General features: G+C 38.2%; 2 protein-coding genes across 2 annotated transcripts; both read right to left on the bottom strand.

The window, feature by feature from the left end:
* Nucleotides 1–1,917: 1,917 nt before the first annotated feature.
* On the bottom strand, nt 1,918–5,708 carry LOC306867860 (uncharacterized protein). Its single transcript, XM_079413783.1, has 6 exons — nt 5,562–5,708; nt 5,027–5,365; nt 4,408–4,707; nt 4,163–4,285; nt 3,643–3,720; nt 1,918–3,488 (listed from the first exon to the last, which is right to left on the bottom strand). The coding sequence occupies exons 1-6, from the start codon at nt 5,608–5,610 to the stop codon at nt 3,415–3,417; spliced, it is 963 nt and encodes a 320-aa protein (XP_079269909.1). The 5' UTR covers nt 5,611–5,708; the 3' UTR covers nt 1,918–3,414.
* Nucleotides 5,709–5,869: 161 nt separating this feature from the next.
* On the bottom strand, nt 5,870–17,060 carry LOC306867859 (uncharacterized protein). The gene is made up of 7 exons (XM_079413782.1): nt 16,992–17,060; nt 12,401–12,460; nt 10,910–11,251; nt 8,182–8,478; nt 7,710–7,829; nt 7,552–7,619; nt 5,870–7,108 (listed from the first exon to the last, which is right to left on the bottom strand). Exons 1-7 carry the CDS (start codon nt 17,032–17,034, stop codon nt 7,058–7,060), a joined length of 981 nt encoding a protein of 326 aa, XP_079269908.1. The 5' UTR covers nt 17,035–17,060; the 3' UTR covers nt 5,870–7,057.
* Between the last annotated feature and the right edge of the window lie 2,474 nt (nt 17,061–19,534).

Here is a 19,534-nt window from a genome sequence, read left to right as displayed (position 1 = left end):
AAACAACTTCCATTATGTCGAGATCACGAGAAAATTAAGTCGTGATACCGACAAAACAACTTTCGTTATGTCGAGATCACGAGAAAATTAAGTCGTGATAACAGCAAAACAACTTCCGTTATGTCGAGATCACGAGAAAATTAATCGTGACAACGACAAAACAACTCGTTATGTCATGATTACGAGAAAATTAAGTTGTGATCACGAGAAAACAAGACAGAAAAATTATAATAATGCATGGCCGCTTAGAACTTCCGTAATAAGACACTCTTTACATTTGGTGTGTGTGTGTGTGTGTGAGTGTGTATTTACCTTTAGGCCTCTCTCAACTGTCTCCCTATATTCTGCCAATGCTCCTCTCATCGTCTCTCCTACCCATTGATTGTATTTTTTGCCCCATCCCTGGCGGGCATCCTTTCTATCTCCTTTATGTTCCTTTCTGACCCTCATCTTTCCTTTCTGTTTTTCATGCTGTCTGTAATAAAACGTGAAAAATACAATATATAATAATATAAATAATTTTTTAAAAGGAAAAACCACCAGAATTTCTACTTAAACTCAACTCAGAAGGTGGCCCATTTTGACTGAAATTATTGGCTCATTTTATCTTAACACATTCAGGTAAATTGGGCCAGTAACTAAAAATAATTTTTCTTTATAAAAATCTGGATTATTTAACAAAATCAGTATTTTATCTAAAAGAGGCCATCAAGACATGGGTTATGAATCATTATTTCTAAATGTGCATTTGTTTTTTATTGATTTATCATCCTTATTATTGAGAAGTAATAGTGGATATGTCAGGCCACTCACCTTGCCTTTTTCTGGTGTGGTCTCAGAATGAAGCATTGCCCCTCCCCCGTTAGCAACCTCAGACCAGTAAATTAATTTGCTAAATGTCAAGTACTGTTATGGCAACAGTTTGAAATTATTTGCAGTCATTGGCTGTTAACTTTTAAAGAGATAAGACACTTCAACCTTAAATGGCCCATTTTACCTGATGGTCACTCTACACTAAAATAATATGGTAAGATGCACACATTAGCAGTATCAAGCAGCAAAATGAGCTGTTTTGTTCAGCACAACTCTACCTCTTTTATTTCAAAGGAGTTGAAATAAATTTAATGAACAATAATAGCCATTATAAAAGTATAAGTACAAAGAATAAGAGACTTACATAAGAGGAAATAAAGACAAAAGCAAACAATTCACAGTCAAACGTTTGTTACAAAGTCAGTGAAGGAGAAGCTTATCCCCTTGTCTCACGCACAAGTGACGATTCTAGTAAACCAATCCACTTCTGCAGTGAGTTTAGCTCCACCCTTTGGTGCTCTTTACTGTTCTAGGTACCCCAACGAAACAGTACCAAAAAAAGTGGTACGGTATGGTTCGCTATTGTGGTACCATTCACAACTTCTGACATAATTGCGTACCGTACCGTACTGTACCGCTCAGTGGAAACGAGCCATAAGGTGGATAAGATCATTACAAGTCATACTCTGCAACATGGATCTAATACACTTGGGTACAACATGTATGAAGACTGTGCGGTGATGACACCTAGTGATTCGAATAGGATACACAAGTTACTATAGAACAGCTGTTCCTTCCTGCAGAGTTCAGCTCCAACCCTGATCAAACACAAATGAACCAAATAATTAGGATCTGAAGGAGCAGTTGATAATTACAGACAGGTGTGTTTGACTAGGGTTGGAACTGAACTCTGCAGGAAGGTAGATCTCCAGGAACAGGGTTAGGCACCCCTGCTATAGAAGAATAAAACGTCATTAGCATGCGCTAGTGGTAAACAAAAAGATCATGATGAAGCACAGTTTTGGCAGCTGTACTTTTTATGTTTGCTGAAAAAAGTGGAAGCTGTGAAAGAGGAAGTTAAAATAATTTGAGATAAGCAGTTTTAAGTTTTAGCACCATGTCGTGTTGATCAACAATACATTTCATGTCACATTTTTATTGGCTGGTCAGTAAACGTGGGTCGTAGCAGCAAACACACTGTGTGATGATCAGGCTGAATTTCTGACACTGTCAGAAAATGATCGCAGGCTATCTTTGGTCACAAGACCGTGACAACGGCCATCTTTGAACCTCTCTTATTGTACGACATGACCGTTTAGTTCACAGAAATCGCCACAATTGTTTCACAGTGCCAATCTTTCATCTGGAACACCCGAAAATCGTGCGGGGTTGGCGGCTTTACATCATGACTTATGATCACAACAGTTATCTTGACAAAAATATTTTGTTATTTAACAATAATGCATGTCATTTCAGTGATCAGTGAGCGCATACATTACAGAAATTCAGCAACCGTTTTTTCCAGGCTCACTTTTGTCTGCTTGATGACACCCCTGCAGATCTTTTCCATCATTTTCTGCAACAGGAAACCATGCTCTAAAGCCATACATTTCTGTATTATCCTCCCACGGGCTTGTGTTGGCCTATCATTTCTGTTAAATATCCTTCTATAAGAAATGTAATAGTTTATCCCATTCTGTCTGCCTTGAATCATCCACATTTACATTTACATTTAGTCATTTAGCTGACGCTTTTATCCAAAGCGACTTACAATTGCTATATATGTCAGAGGTCGCACGCCTCTGGAGCAACTAGGGGGTTAAGTGTCTTGCTCAGGGACACATTGGTGTCTCACAGTGGATTCGAACCCGGGTCTCTCACACCAAAGGCATGTGTCTTATCCACTGCACCATCACCACCCCCCTTCTTGTACATCCTTCTTGTATTTGTTCCCACAGGGCAAACAATCAGGTCTGAAAGAGATCTGTTCACACCTGGAGGTCACGTGCACTAGTTTAATTAACCTATAAACACACCAAACTCCATCTGGTCTGCGCTCATGACAATCAACACAAAGAGAATGTGTGAGGGGAGGGTTTTTCCAGTCCTACTCAACTTACATCTACATTAAAGACCAAGGTCCTACAAAGAGTAGCTGTTACATGACTCAATGGAACATTTCATATGAGGGTTCAATGGTGAGAAGACATGAAAAAAAGATATTTAGAATCTTCATTATACATTAGATAAATCATGTTTTAATTTGAACTAGTTTTGAGCAGGTTAGTGAAACTGAAAACGGCCTAAATTGTCATTATTTTCCAAACGATGCTCTTGGACATGTCATCTGATTAATGTTCATCTTGATGTTCTTTTCTCCACTTTAACTGTAGATTCAGATCAGATAAAAACAACTGCAGTAATCTACAGAAGCCCACCGTCAAACAACCATGAATCATCTGCACACCTGCTCATCTCCTTTGACTCCATCAGCACCGCAGACAATGAATCATCATGATGCATCTGCTCAAACATGAGGCCTTCTGGTGATGATCAGAAACACAGGAGGTCTTCTTCAGGACAAACATTTTTCCAAGATGTTCAGTTCATCATAAACTGAGTTTCACTGCGTTGTGTGTCGATAGTTAACAGCTGTCTCTGTTCTGTCCACATATCTGTATGAAAGAAACATTCAACATCACAAACATAAAATTCAGTGTTGACAGGAAGTAGACCTTAACAGACCTTAATTTATCCCTGAAATTGTAAAGTTAATAAAGTAATATTTAAAGAAAAATCAGTCACAATCAGATAAAAGTGTTTACTGACCTGGCAAATCTTCCTTCTGAAGGCAGTAGATAATCTGTGTGTATTCTGACATGTTTTGCTGTTCTATGATTGTCAGATCTACAGACATAGACACGTGAGTATATATATATATATATGGGTATACAGTGGTGTGAAAAAGTGTTGGCCCCCTTCCTTATTTTTAATTTTTTTGCATGTTTGTCACACTTTAATGTTTCAGATCATCAAACAAATTTAAATATTAATCAAAGATAACACAAGTAAACACAACATGCAGTTTTTAAATGAAGGGTTTTTTCAAAATCCAAACCCACATGGCCCTGTGTGAAAAAGTGTTTGCACTTTGCAAGATCCTCAAAAGCTACACATCATGTTTGACATAACATTTTTTTATAAAACAAGACTTTAAAACTTTAAATCTTAAGTCATTTTGCTTCTCAGGTAATTGTGTCTTGATTCAAGTATGTTTACATATTTAGAATGGAAAACAAGACAAAAATGCTAAGAAATTCTTCAGTAATAAGCTTTGTCAGTTACTTGCCCTTTTGTTGTGATTGACACAATTTCCTGCAGCAACAGTACATCAGCATAACAGCAGACATGAACACCAACAGCCACACACTGAATATTATCATCAGAATAAAATATGATTGTTGGGCCTGTTCTGTAATGAACATGGAGAGAAAAACTTTCTGTTCCAAATTCAGCCAAAATAATATTAAGTGTCAGTCTATAAATAGGACACTTCAGTCTTACAAAGAGCAACAGATAAGTAACATCACTGACCTGGACATGTGTGACAGAGTTGACTGATGTCCAGATGTGTGGTCTGGTTGCTGATGGGATTGTTGAGCACACAGCTGTAGGTGTTTTTATCCTGATATTCCACCTCCAGAGGTAGAGAGAGACTGATGCTGAGATCAGACACATTGATGCTGGACAATAAACTGTTTCCTTTGTACCAGGAGAGAGTCACATCACTCACATTCACCACTGAACATAGCAGTGAACATTTAGACACTGATGATCCTGATGATGAAGAACAGTTTGAAGAGCTACTGCTGATGACAGGAGGGGGAAAAGGAGCTGGAAAACATGAAAGACCAAGTATGTATTACAATCAACAAGCTATAATAAAATTAAAATGACGCAGATGTTTTCTTGCACGGCTAATAAAAAAGAAACCAACATTTTAAATGCAAGTCTGAGAAAGAAATGAATGCTTATAAATCTACTCTAAAACAATGATTGATCATTTGAGCATATTTCATATATTATTTTAACATTTAGTAGGTAATTTCAGTTGTATTTTGGGCATCATATATCATTTACAGCATTGTGAGTTCAAACTAGAATTAAAAAGTAATGAACAGTTCTAGCATCAGTAACAGTACAGTTTACTCACCGTACACAGTAACACTGAAGCTCTTCAATGAGGTTTTTTTACTTATGATCATGGTCAGTTTATAAAGTCCACTGTGTTCAGATCTGATGTTTCTGATGGTCAGAGATCCAGTTTGATTGTTCAACTTAAGTTTGTCTCTGAAACTCCCATCATTACTCACAAAAATAAAGTTTATTTGGTCTCTTTTAATGATTTCAGCTACTCGAGTGTTTTGAGGTCCAAATGTCCACAGAATCATATCATCTCTCTGTACTTCAGTAACATCAGTGTTTAGAGCGACAGAATCTCCCTCCAGCACTGATACTGACTTCACTTCATCTGTCACAGCAACAAACACACCTGAAACACAGTTTTTTTTTCAGAAAAACTAAAGATGTTCAATGCAAATTAATATTCAGGCATGAAGTGAACTAATCATATGCCACATTTATCTTATCTAAACAAGCCAAACAAATAAAAATGTCAAGCTTAATTTTATATACATGTGAATTCTAATCTGAATTCAGTAAAAAGGAAAATTAAAAAAATCACTTACAGTTTGTGACAAACACAAATAGAGAGAAAACAGCAGGATTTGACATCATATTTTCTTAAATGTGTCCGAAACAATGAACAACAGATTCAAGAATAATCTGTTTTCTCACTTAATGCTTCCTCATATCTCACTTACAAACCACATCCTGTGACACCAACAGACTGTTTACCACATAGAGAAACAGAATCCAATCACATGACCCAAAAATAATGTCTGATTCTGATATTATTGGCCTATATATTAAAAAAAAATATGAAAATGTTATGTATTTGGGCATTACTGTGGCATAAGAAAAAAAAAACATGAATCAGTACAGAGTGTGTGTTTATTTTTCAGCAAATACAAACCACTTCTACAGCCACTGAAATTACACAAAAAAAAAAGGCTGAGGCCAAGAAATTCTAGTAATGCTTCGACACAAATGATAACAGTTTCAGTGAATATTTTCAATACTTTCAAAAAATAAAAATCAAGATCAACCCTGCTTAACTTCAGTGGGCAACCAGTCTCAGTCCTCTTATTACTGAATACTACTGAGATAAAACTTGTTTGGAGTTGCATGGTAATTATTATGCTACGATGCAGTGTATAAATACACCAAATTTGGCACATCGGTAATCAAAACAATAGAAGATTGCTATCTTTAACTGATTGTACTAACACTGGCAGGCAGCAGTAAATGTAAATGACATGTTTTAATGATATTAGCTTTAGCACAGTTTTTTGGGTTGTTCAATTGTCTTCTTCAGAATACTCAGATAATTCAGTTCTTAAGGCTGTCGGTAGATAAAGACATGCTTTTTGTCACAGAGATGGTGTAATTGCTAGAATCTACCAGCAGGGGCCGACTTGATCATACTGCATGTAAAACTCCCAAATAGTCAGCAGATAGAGCAGGGGCGTCCAAACTCAGTCCTGGAGGGCCGGTGTCCTGCGGAGTTTAGCTAACTTGTCTCAACGCACCTGCCTGGGACGTTTCTAGTACGCCTAGTAAGAGCTTGATTAGCTGGTCCAGGCGTGTCTAATTGGGGTTGGAGTGTAACACCGGCCCACCAGAACTGATCATTATGTAGCTCATGCTGGTTCTTTTTCTGATCCTTCTTCCTTGTTTTGGTCTATTTGTGTCCTGTTCATCATGACCCTTGGTTCATAAATAGAGCTAATATAGTAATCATGTGGATGGGTGTGAAAATAACACTGAACACAAACCACCTAAATTCAAGTCTAGACAAGATATTATACTGTGTAAGGTATGAAGCTGTGCAGCTGCTGACAAGACTTAACGGAGCATCTCATGAACTTGTCTGTTGTGAATACTATAGACTTCTGGTCTTTCTGTCTTATAATGATTCAATTCTTTTCATCAAGTACGATTAAATACACTCATTTGTAGTAAACACTTTGAGGCTTGAAGCTTTGTTACATTCTGACATACGCCCCAACATGCTCTGGCCTGTAATAAGATGAGCTGTATAATAATGCAGTCTGAATGATCATCATCTGAAAACCACCTCTGAATACTCTGTCTGATTCTGTCCATTAGTCTCCTGTAAGAAAAGACACACGCATCAGGAAGAGACAGTAAAACAGTGCTGATACTAAATGCTTATAGCATTTGAAGTAGCACAAACACACAAAATAATACACACCATACATAGAGAAAATGAATACTGTGAGAAGACCAAATCCCACAAAAAAGGGAATGAAAAGCTTCAAGATCATGTAAATACATGCACAGAGACGCAGGAGAACTGAAGCCAAAACACATTAAATTAACAGCAGATCATGAGGGTGATCATTCAAGATCTTAAATCCTTAAGACAAGATAAAATACAATTTACTTTTTTAGGGCTGATTTTATTATCAGGCCACAAAAGAAAGAAAGAAAAAAAACAAGAATCAGCACAACAAGAAAAAGCCTAGTTATTTAAATTATTCATGCTGCAACTTCATTTCTATAAATGTGCAGAGAATAACAAACACATCTTACCGAATCTTGAGCTCTGTTTGTGTTAAATATTGCATCAATATAATCCACCTCTTCCACAGTAGTCCGAGCTGTTTAGTAAAATTACATTTACAACATAAAAAACCACTATAACTGCATAAAATGATTATTTTCCTATTGATTAAACAGGTAATACTTGCCTTCTCGTACTGCTTCTTTGTGGCTCCTGCAGCGAGAGAATATCCACACAGCTACAACTGAGATCACTAGCAGCAGAAATGCAGCAGCAATTATAGCTATGAAAGCCACATGTGGACCATCTGCGACGAATAAGGCAAAATCAGTCATTACTGTCAATTAATCTCACCAGACTTCACTCAAGATGGAATAAAAGTAGATCGATGATTGATTAATCTGTCAATTCTTTACTTAATTGGATAAAAATATTTATTTAATTTCCTGTATTAAAAACATTTTTATTTATATTTTATCATGTTTTATCATTTTTAGATATATAATGCAGATTACAACAATAAAGTGTAGTTTATGTGCTAAGATACAGCACAGGTGCAAATATGACAATGTGAGTTCTTTTATGAATCATTTAGAGATAAACCAGCACAACAGTATTAACAGACATAGTTTGGTGAAAAACCCCCAATGCTGACGTACTTGAACATGGCTGACATAGATCAGTGATGTTGAGATGTTTAGTCTGGTTGATGAAGGAATAAGCCACAACACAGCTGTATGAATCATCCAGACACTCAATCTCCAGAGGTAGAGAGAGACTGATGCTGAGATCAGACACACTGATGCTGGACAATAAACTGTTTCCTTTGTACCAGGAGAGACTCACATCACTCACATTCACCACTGAACACAGCAGTGAACAATTCTGCTGTGATGATCTGTCTGATACTGAAGGGTATTGAGGAGAATCACTGATGACAGGAACAGTCAGAAGACCTAAGAAATATAAATATTTTAAAAACAATCAATTATTGAAAGAGATGTGTGTAAAGATCCTTAATCGTAGATCTAAAAATAATTGATCTCCGGCCCAGATTCAGATTTATTTGGACATGTTTGTGTCATGAGGCCGGGCTGCAGGTTTGCCCTTCCCCGCTAGAGGTCGCTATTCCCCTTTCCCCCGGACTCTATTCACTGGATTATGCACATACACCTGTTTGATCACACACACCTGGCATCTCATTACACTCACATTGCACTCACCTGGATGATTACACGCGTCTCACACAATCAGTTCACTCACAGCTGATCCGGATCACCATGAACTATAAAGTGTCTCTGCACCCGTCTCTCTGGCTGGTTGCATTGTCTTATGTTTCATGTCTTGCCTGATCCTGCCTGTTAACCTGCCTTGTTTATGTTTTATATGTGTTTGTTGTGCCGTGTTGGCCTTTTGTTATAAATAAATAGCACTCACCTGCATCTTGGACCCAGCCCTCATCTGTTCTCGCTCTGTGTCGTGACAGAATGCAACCAGCTGAAATGGGTCCAGCGGGGAAGTTGCTTAACATCCGCCAGGGAGATCGGAGCATGGAGGATTACGCCAGGGAGTTCACCAAATTGGCTCGACAGTCGGAGGTTCATGGGGAGAGCCTGGTGGTCTTCTTCTGGGGTGGTCTGGCGGAATCCTTCAAGTCTTGGGTACCATATTGGGACCCAGAGAAGTCGTTGGAGGATTACATCAACTTGGTTTTACAGCTGAGCGGCTCAACGTTCAGAGTGGAGTTAGTGGCGGAGATGGCGGTGGCCGCGCTCAGTGCCTCTGGTCCACGTCTGGAGTGTTTGGAGCTAAGGCGCAGTGTGTGGGAGCCTTCATTGATGTCGGTGCGAGCGGCATTGACCGCTCGCGGTTCCTCCAAAGCGACAGTATCTGCTCACAAGTCTTCTAAAGTGGCGGTGCCCGATTACAAACCTTCCAAAGCGTCGGTGCACGCTCGCAAGATTTCAGAAGCGTCGGTGCACGCTCTCGAGGCTTCCGAAGTGGCAATGCACGTTCACGAAGCTTCCGATGCGGCGGTGCCCGATTACAAGCCTTCCAAAGCGTCGGGGCACGCTCACAAGATTTCCGAAGCGTCGTTACACGCTCACGAGGCTTTCGAAGCGGCGGTGTCCGCTCACAAGATTCCTGAAGCGTCGGGGCACGCTCAGAAGGTTTCTGAAGCGGAGATGGCGGAGGATGCCGCAGTTGCGCCCCTTGGGGCAGCCAAAGTTGCCGCTGTATTCCGCTCTCAGAAACGGAGGAGGAGGCGGAGGAAAGCCTCCCATGCCCCACAGGGCCAGGAGGCCATTCAGGAGCTCACGGTTGGCCAGGAGGCTGGGCCAGCGCCACCCAGACTCCTTGCCCTGCCGGCGCCACCCAGACTCCTTGCCCTGCCGGCGCCACCCAGGCTCCTTGCCCTGCCGGCGCCACCCAGGCTCCTTGCCCTGCCGGCGCCACCCAGGCTCCTTGCCCTGCCGGCGCCACCCAGGCTCCTTGCCCTGCCGGCGCCACCCAGGCTCCTTGCTCTGCCGGCTTCACCCGAGCTTCCAGGTCTGTCAGCTCCATCAAAGCTCCTCGCTCTGCCGGCTCCACCGGAGTTTCCTGCTCCGCCGGTTCCACCCCAGCTCTCAGTCATGACGGAACCATCGGGGCTGCCTGCCAAGCTGTTGGCTCTGTTCGGACCTCTGGGCGTGCTAGTGCCCGCCTGGTTCGCCCCTCCGGTCCCACCCTGGCCGTCTGCTGGGGTTTTGGTGGGGCTGGAGCCTCCCTGGTCCATTCCTCCGGATCCGCCCTGGCACGCGGCTCGGCCTCTGTCTCCCGGTTCTCTGCCTCCACACGGACCTGGCCCACCATCCCTCCCCCGGTGTTGCCGTTCTACCCCCCTACGGATCACGGATGGAGCGTCTGGAAGCCGCTCCTTTGAGGTGGGGTACTGTCATGAGGCCGGGCTGCAGGTTTGCCCTTCCCCGCTAGAGGTCGCTATTCCCCTTTCCCCCGGACTCTATTCACTGGATTATGCACATACACCTGTTTGATCACACACACCTGGCATCTCATTACACTCACATTGCACTCACCTGGATGATTACACGCGTCTCACACAATCAGTTCACTCACAGCTGATCCGGATCACCATGAACTATAAAGTGTCTCTGCACCCGTCTCTCTGGCTGGTTGCATTGTCTTATGTTTCATGTCTTGCCTGATCCTGCCTGTTAACCTGCCTTGTTTATGTTTTATATGTGTTTGTTGTGCCGTGTTGGCCTTTTGTTATAAATAAATAGCACTCACCTGCATCTTGGACCCAGCCCTCATCTGTTCTCGCTCTGTGTCGTGACAGTTTGCCTTTATTATGACAGGAGAGTATGATTTATTCAGTTTACTCACCATAGACTGCAAGACTAAAGCTCTTGTATTTGACTCCTCCATTGATGATCTGTAGTTTATAAAGTCCAGAGTGTAATTTATTGATGTTTGTGATGTTCAGAGATCCTGTCTGCTCATCTATCTGTAGTCTGTCTCTGAATCTCTCATTAATCTCTTTATCAACATATATAGAGATGATCTGTTTATAGATTTCAGCTATACGAGTCTCTGAATTTTGGAGTTTAAACATCCACAGAATCTGATCATCTCTCTGTATTTCAGTAACATCAGTGTTTAAAGTGACAGAATCTCCCTCCATCACTGATATCATCTGTGTTTCATCTGTATCAGCACCAAACACATCTGGAACAAAACCATCAACAACAACAAATTAAAGATTATCATCTTAGATATCTTTCAGGGTTTATTTAAAAAAAAGACCAAATTCCGTTATAATTTCTCAAAAATAAGAATTTTTGGTTACACTTTATTTTACAGCACATGTTCTTACAGTGTACTTATTCAAGAACATACCGAGGTGACTAAGATTAAGTTAGGTTTAGAGGTGGGTTCAGGGTTAGTACTATTACAGTTATTGTAATTGCCATAATACGTGGTATGTACACAGGGAACAGGACCGTAATATGAAGTTCTGCCAAATGTTTTGTACATTAAAATACATCCGTTAATAAAATACATCAAATGTATTGATTATCCTCACATTTAGGGCTGCAACTCTGGTCTCACAAGTGTGGGGTTAAACAACAAACTTTTTAAAGCAAATTTGGCAGAATAAAATAATTTATTACATTACTTATCTTAAGTGAGCAAAATATGTTCATATTAATCCAATAATTTTGTAGAAAAATGTGTGAATGTTCTCGATTTGTCAATTATATGTAATATATAACAAAATGTGTATAAAAAGTAAACGTTTCTCCCAGTTTTTCTGCTTTTTATTGCAAGAACAAATAAATACAATAGAACAAATACAAATCAAATAGTCTAAACAGAGCTTTAATTTATTTTTATTTTTTTTCCAGGTAGGTCTTATACAGTATAGTATTCAGGAACGACACAAACACACACACATGTTGGTTTTTGTGGTTTATGGGGACTCTCCATAGGCGTAATGGTTTTTATAATGAACAAACTGTGTGTGCTATTGCCCTACACCTAAACTTAGCCCTCACAGGAGACTTTGTGCATTTTTAGATTTTCAAAAAACACCATTTAGTATGTTTTTTAAGCCTTTTGAATTACGGGGACATATGCAGTGTCCTCATAAACCACCTTCATATTGTAATACCTCTGTCATACCCATGTCATTATACAAATTTGTGTCCTCATAAACCACATACACATGCACACACACACACACACACACACACACACACACATAAAAATCGTATTAAAAATGTTAATCAGTCAAGAGCAGCTTTGGCTGTGATAAACTTTCCTAACAAGTCAAGAAGTTGATTCAACTTTCACAGTTGATTATTTCACACTTACTGTTTACTGTTGATGAACTTGATTTCTGATTCTGGGAGAGAGCATCTGACAACCTGAAATCTGCAAAATATTGTGCAAAACGAGTGAAATCTGATACTTTCTAATGTTCTGCAAAAAAAGTGGTTTTGGTTTTCCTTACTTTTATCTGAACATATATATATATTTGTTTGAACATTTATGCATCTGGCGGACGCTTTTTCCAAAGCGACTTCCGTTATATTTTATTTAGTTCATTAAAGTTACCATTGTCACAATAAGCATTTTCCACATCAATAGCCTAATGCGACGGATCCAGTCAAGTACCCTGCATAGCAGTACGACCGCTGTAGAAATATGACTGATTACACTTAGCGTGCCCATTTATGTGAAGAGCATGCACGACTACATGAACTGAAGCCATAGAAAACAATTATAACTTACCATCTAAAAGCAATAAGCAAAAACAGACAAACGTGTAAGACATATCCTTTAACAGCTCAAACATAAAACGCACATGCGTGTGACTGCATCCAGGTGCTCCTTTCACAAAACACACACACACACACACACACACACACACAACACCCTCTTACGTTACAGACTTGCAGTAATGGGAGTGGTTGATCATTGATCTTTGTCACCAACGGAATAGAAATGAGAATATTAAATGAATACAAACACTGCGCGAAAATAAGCCATTGTAACGTACTGAATTAGTATGCTAAGTGTAACCTTAGCCTGTGCATGTGTGTGACGTAGAAAGCACGCGGTAAAGAGAACGATACCCCCTTATAGGAACAATGTAGCAAACAAGCTTAAAATTAAATAAGTGAAATCATTACATTCCTGTTCAAAGAGTTGCTGTTATTACATATCTTAAATTAAAATATGGGCAATTAAATATATAATATAGCATAGCCTAATATAATAATAATATAATATAACATTTTTTGGAAGCAGAAACCCAGTAAAAGAGATTAATCTGAAATATAAACTTATTGATTCCATAACCTGTACACAGGCACATGAATATTTACATATTTAATTGGCCATCTTTTAAAGATATGTCGTCATAAAAACATTTTAAACTGAAATGTAACGATTTCAGTCAGTTAACACTGGTTTTAATTAAAGTACACCTAATTCATGGAAATATTAAATAATAAGCCCATTAATTACAGTAGATATTCAATTTAAAAATAACAACTCTTGTAACAACATGCCATGTGGGTCAATCTGTGCTACTTCTGGGTGGGTCATCTTACACCAAGGGTCTACTTTTAACTTTTATATATAAATACTTTCACTATAACAATAACTGTCATTTTATATTGTATTTAGCTTTACGGTAGGCTAATATTTTCCAAGAATGCATTAAAAATCTACAGTAACATACTGTATGCAAATTGTACAGTATATAGAACTGTTGAGAATACAGTAATATTACTGTAAAAACAACAAAACTCATTTACATTGTACAGTCTTCAAAGGAGTGGAAACAGTAGAAATCAGGATTAGGCATAAAACAATAAAACTCATTCATAAATGTGGAAATTGGCTGAGAATTAAACAAATAGTTGTGAACAGGCTCAGAGGAAGATAGGAATCATGTCTTTGTTTATTTTGTGAGAAAATGTGATGAGTAAAACAAGCACTATTTTTTTTTTTTAAATCGCCTTTAGTTTTGCAAACACAAGTACATACACTACACCTTTCTCACACAACTAAAGTTTTTACACTTGCAAAGTAGTTTACAGTAAACCAGTGTTTCCTGTAGCTCAGACAGCATCTCTCCTACTCTTTGATCAAATATAGCCTATAACCTAGGATGTTTAGAAATCAATCAAGTATGTAAATGAAGAAGCAGGTATAAGGTCTGAGGGGGACAATGATCCAGATGACAGATATAGCGTAACCTACTTCTGTTAATATTAAAACGTTTTTGTTGACAGAATTATTTAGCCTTGGGTTTTACTTTAAACAAATTAAGATATTTTAGTTAATTCCAGATGAAGGATGAAGATCCTGAACTGCAAAGCGAGTTTTTGCATAAACACTGAGGTATTTATATTATAAAAATAATCATGCAGTGAGATTGTTTACACTGATGGCACAAGCTGGCCTTCAGCTAAACCCACCAAACCATCCGTCCACACACTCGATGCACGTCCCCCATACATTTAAAAAAAAATGTATTGCACGTCCCCCATTTTTTTGTATTGCACGTCCCCCATTGCACGATGCACGTCCCCCATTTAAAAAAAAAAAAAAAAAAAAAAGTTACAAAAGCTGTCTCTGGTGCAGTACCTTTTCAAAAGGTACACATATGTACCATTAAGGTAAAGTCGTGAAGTCGTCGTGAAGTCGTGGCGTATTGTCAAGTATGGTTACCCATACTCGAAATTGGTGCTCTGCATTTAACCCATCCAAGTGCACACACACAGCAGTGAGTAGTGAACAAATGCACACACACACACACACACACACACCGTGAACACACACCCGGAGCAGTGGGCACTCCCCCCACCTACGATCCCTGCCGGCCGGGGGCTCGAACTCGCAACCTTCCGATTACGAGTCCGACTCTCTAACCATTAGGCCACGACTTCCCCACAAGGTATGTACACTTTAGGTACTAATATGTACCTTTAAAGTATTTCTATGCACCCTTAGAAATGAGCACAGAACATCTCACTTAGATTCAGCACTGAGCTGGAAAGTGTGTCAGAGATCATGAAGAACCTAGTGTTTATTCTGCTATCTGCAAACCAACCATCAAACAAATATACATTAAATATGCGCCATGCAAAATTCACAAGAATTAGAATAATTAATTTTAAAGGTAATGCATTTAACAGTGATTTTCATTTACATAAACATGTTGTCTGTTCTTGTCTATACATTTTGTTTTTGTCAATACAAAGAAAGTCATTGGTGTTCAAAACAATAGTGGCCAACTTTGACTTTCAATGCATCGACAAAAACATTTATCAAAATATCATTACAGGAGTAAGAGGGTCATACAGGTTTATAAGAGCACGATGGTGAGTAAATGATAACAGAATGTCCATTTTTGGGTGAACTATCCCTTTAAGAGAATGGAAACTTGAATTTTGTGTGTTATGTGACTTCGCATTTCCTTCGTCTGTCACTTACAAACCACATCCTTTTGAAACTTGGCACGAAAAACCGTGAAATCATAATCCATCACACAATGGGACATTGTCAGAAAGCACTAAAATCACAATTATACAATGTACCTAATGTGTCACACATATGAACCAATTTTAAAATATATACATTTAAAGGTAAATTTAATAATCACAATGGACATGATTGAACACTGAATTTTGACCTTCCAAAACATTTTGCACTGTAAGTTTTTAAACAGTTTGTTTGTTTTAATTTTTTATTTTATTTTTTGCACATTTGCTAGACTTTGCACCAATGCTTATCCTACAAAAAAAAAGAAAGAATGAAAATAGGTGCATATAGGTGAAGGAGGACACTTGGGGTTTTATGCATTTGATGTTCAGTAGTTGCACAGCACTTTCACTTCCTTTGTTATAAAAGAAAACTCATATTGAGGTCAGTTGAACAAAGATTTTGGCAGCTGCAGTTCCATACTCCCAGAGAAAAGGTTCAAAAGGTACCATTTCAAAAGGTACACCTCCTTACCTTATTTACCCTTTAAGGTACATAGTAGTATTAATATTAGTGTACATAATAGTACCCCCCCCCGGGCAAATTATATTTATATTACACAAATAAGTTTCATCTCAAAGAAAACATTTACCTATGTCTTTGTGATTGTGATATTTGCACAAAGTCAACTGAACATGAAATCAGTTATGCAAATCGTGCTATTACGAGTTCTTATTTACATTTCGCAGGCTGTTAACAAAACTGGATTTATGTGGAATTCGAAGCAAGTGAATCCGCTTCAACTGAAATTATCTATGCAAATTCTTATAACTTAGAGAGAAATAGTTTTTTGTGTGTGCTTGTATGTGTTTTAATACATTTTTGGTTAAATGTCTGAAATAAGTTTAAGCTCAACTATTTTTTATATCCTAGTCTCATGGCATTTACGTACCTGGGTGCACTTTTTAGCGAGACGCACAAATTTCACACAAATTTACAGAGTTTTGATTAATAAAGCTTATTTTTTGCACAACTACTTTAAGAATATCATGTTACGACTTCAAAACAATATTAATATGCTGGGAGATTTGAAAACTGGTGCTTTTGAATGTTAGCATCGCGCATATCCAGCCTCGTATCTATGGGTTTCCACAGACGGTAAGTTTGTTCGGTAGCTCACGGAGTACGGAGCCATACTTAGCTCCGGTTCGACTCCCGTGTAACTACGGTTCGACAAAACAGTTCAAATCTGCATAAAAGGAAGTTGAAATAGCACGGAAATTGCATCAACAAATACATTTTTATACCAGTTTTGCATTTGTTAACACTATCGGGTAGGTTTAGGGTTGGGTTTGGCGTAGGGCATATTTCCAACACGATAGAGCATTAACTTTTAGGGCCAGACACCGGATATTTGAATTCTGAACCACCACCTGTAGCAACATAATAAAAACACAGCAATACGTACCTATATCAACATGCTTACTTCTGGGTTGGCCAAAACATGTCATCACTGCAAAACTCTCTACAAACAAGAAAAAGGAACTATCGGTTGATGACCATGTGATAGGAAGTGACTAATAAAAACACATTTAATGCTACATAGACCTCAAAGGGGAATAAAAGCTTTATTTACACAAGCAGTCCCTTGTTTCTCTGTAATGTGCTTTATTTTCAAATAGGAGCTTTATTTATTAGAGAACATAAGCATAATTTGTTCATAGTTTTCTAAACTTTTATCTTACTCGTGCATTTTGATTAGCAGATGTAATGCATGGAGTTAGATTAGAAAGCATCACCCCCTGGTGTCTCCTCATGTCTTGTCTTACTGAGCTCTTCCAGATGTGATATCATAAGCAGCAACAGTAGTCCCGCCCACCACAGCAGAGATGACCAATCGGATCACAGCTTCAGTAGAACCACAAGAGTCTGAAACAGAAGAACAAGGAAACAGTGCACTTTGACTCTTTCAGGTCTGTAAAGTGCATTTACTGCTGATATACCTGTACATGACTGACAGAGATCTGTCCTTTCAAAGCAACTTCATCCAAATGCAATGAACTGCACATTTAGAAAGAAAATGTGTTGAAAATGTTGCTGCTGACCTGAGCATGGCTGACAGAGATCAGTGATGCTGAGATGTTTAGTCTGGTGGGTGAAGGAATAAGCCACAACACAGCTGTAGGTGTTTTTATCCTGATATTCCACCTCCAGAGGTAGAGAGAGACTGATGCTGAGATCAGACACACTGATGCTGGACAATAAACTGTTTCCTTTGAACCAGGAGAGAGTCACATCACTCACATTCAACATTTCATCTGTATCAGCACCGAACACACCTGCAGAACATATGAAAACACATTATTATCAGACAGAGACTTAATTTCCTTAATAATTTCCTGGAGCTTAAACATTCACTTCTAAAAGGTAAAACAAGCTTTTTTAATCTCTTGTGGAAATGCATGCTCCACATTTAATAAATAAAAAGTATTAAGAGATTCTCGCTGCACAGAACAAACAGGAGCACACAGATGAGAAAACATCATTGCAAAAAATGTCCAGCTGAGAGAAACAACAGAGCAACTTAAAAGAGAGCTACTTCCAAAAACTAGACTGCTAAATGTAACGTGAACTGGATTTAGTGGTCTTTGTTCAATGTTTGTTCTAAGTTCAATATACTCTTTATCTTCCTCTAAATATTCTTACAGTGAATCTCAAACATACTGGGTACAATTATTATTATTATTTTTTCATTCTGGATTGCTCTTTATAAGTAAACTCTCATTTTAGGTTATTTCTGAGTCTGACAGGCTTTCAGAAGGTTAATTTGTGGTTGTAATCTCACACGCTCACCTAACACTGTGTGCATTAGCTGAACATACTCGTAGCACATTAAACCACATGCATACAGCTCAGACGCTACATGACCTCAATATCACTCTGACTCCAAAGCATCAACATGTTCTGGTTCACACACACACAATATTGTGACAAAATGGCTATATAAGTGACTGAAATAAAACAACTTCTTCTAAATGAGAAAATACTGAACAAATGGTAATGCTTTACATTAGGGTACACATACTCACTATTAACTAAAAGTTCTCCCTCAGACTCCTAATTTGCTGCTTACTAGTTTATAAGGTAGTTGTTAAATTTAGGTATGGAGTGGATTAAGGGATCTAAAACATGATGGCGAAGAACAATGCATTAATATGTGCTTTATAATACTAATAAACAGACAATATGCTCGTAACATCCATGTAAATAAGCAACGAGTTAATAATAATAATAGTGTTCTCTAATCTAAAGTGTTATCGTTTGAACTTTAAAAAATTCACATTTAAACATAAAACATCCACACAAGAAATCAAACATTTATTATTAACATTTTAAACACCTTTGTGTGTCAGTGACACTTTTATTAAACACAACTTCATGTTTTAGTATGTAGTGCATATTTATTTGCAATGAACTACATCTTGAACATGTTTCTGTTTTATAACATTATTAATGTCAAATAATATAATTATTATAACAATTTTAATTTCTATTTGAAGTGCATGATTTTTGCTCTTTTAGATATTTAGCGGTTTATTGCTACCATATCATCAAAGTGAACAAAGTGAATAATTCATCAGGGGCAATGGTATCTTGATGCAACAGGTTTTGATATACATAATGCGATATACATTTGTCATTAAGTCAATTTATGAGACTATCTCACATAGGCAGCAATAAAACTAATAAAAAGATTTATTCAGTTTACTCACCATAGACAGCAAGACTAAAGCTCTTGTATTTGACTCCTCCATTGATGATCTGTACTTTATAAAGTCCAGAGTGTAATTTGTTGATGTTTGTGATGTTCAGAGATCCTGTCTGCTCATCTATCTGTAGTCTGTCTCTGAATCTCTCATTAATCTCTTTATCATCATATATAGAGATGATCTATTTATAGATTTCAGCGATACGATTATGCATTTGGGGGATGATTTTATCCAACATATT

This window comes from Barbus barbus, assembly GCF_936440315.1.
Source record: "Barbus barbus genome assembly, chromosome: 49".
Taxonomy (NCBI): domain Eukaryota; kingdom Metazoa; phylum Chordata; class Actinopteri; order Cypriniformes; family Cyprinidae; genus Barbus; species Barbus barbus.
The sequence above is the reverse complement of the archived record's forward strand: the minus strand, read 5'-3'. Positions and strand labels throughout refer to the sequence as shown.

Excerpts from the sequence above, each read along its gene's own strand:
- LOC306867860 (XM_079413783.1), bottom strand. The coding sequence starts at position 5,610 with ATGATGTCAAATCCTGCTGTTTTCTCTCTATTTGTGTTTGTCACAAAC. Across the intron at positions 5,366-5,561 it reads ATTTGTGTTTGTCACAAACT|GTGTGTTTGTTGCTGTGACA; the intron begins GTAAGTGATTTT and ends ACTGTGTTTCAG. Across the intron at positions 3,721-4,162 it reads GTGTCAATCACAACAAAAGG|ATCTGACAATCATAGAACAG; the intron begins GCAAGTAACTGA and ends CTATGTCTGTAG.
- LOC306867859 (XM_079413782.1), bottom strand. The coding sequence starts at position 17,034 with ATGACATGTTTTGGCCAACCCAGAAGTAAGCATGTTGATATAG. Across the intron at positions 7,830-8,181 it reads TCTATGTCAGCCATGTTCAA|ATGGTCCACATGTGGCTTTC; the intron begins GTACGTCAGCAT and ends TATTCGTCGCAG. Across the intron at positions 7,620-7,709 it reads CAAAGAAGCAGTACGAGAAG|CTCGGACTACTGTGGAAGAG; the intron begins GCAAGTATTACC and ends TTTACTAAACAG.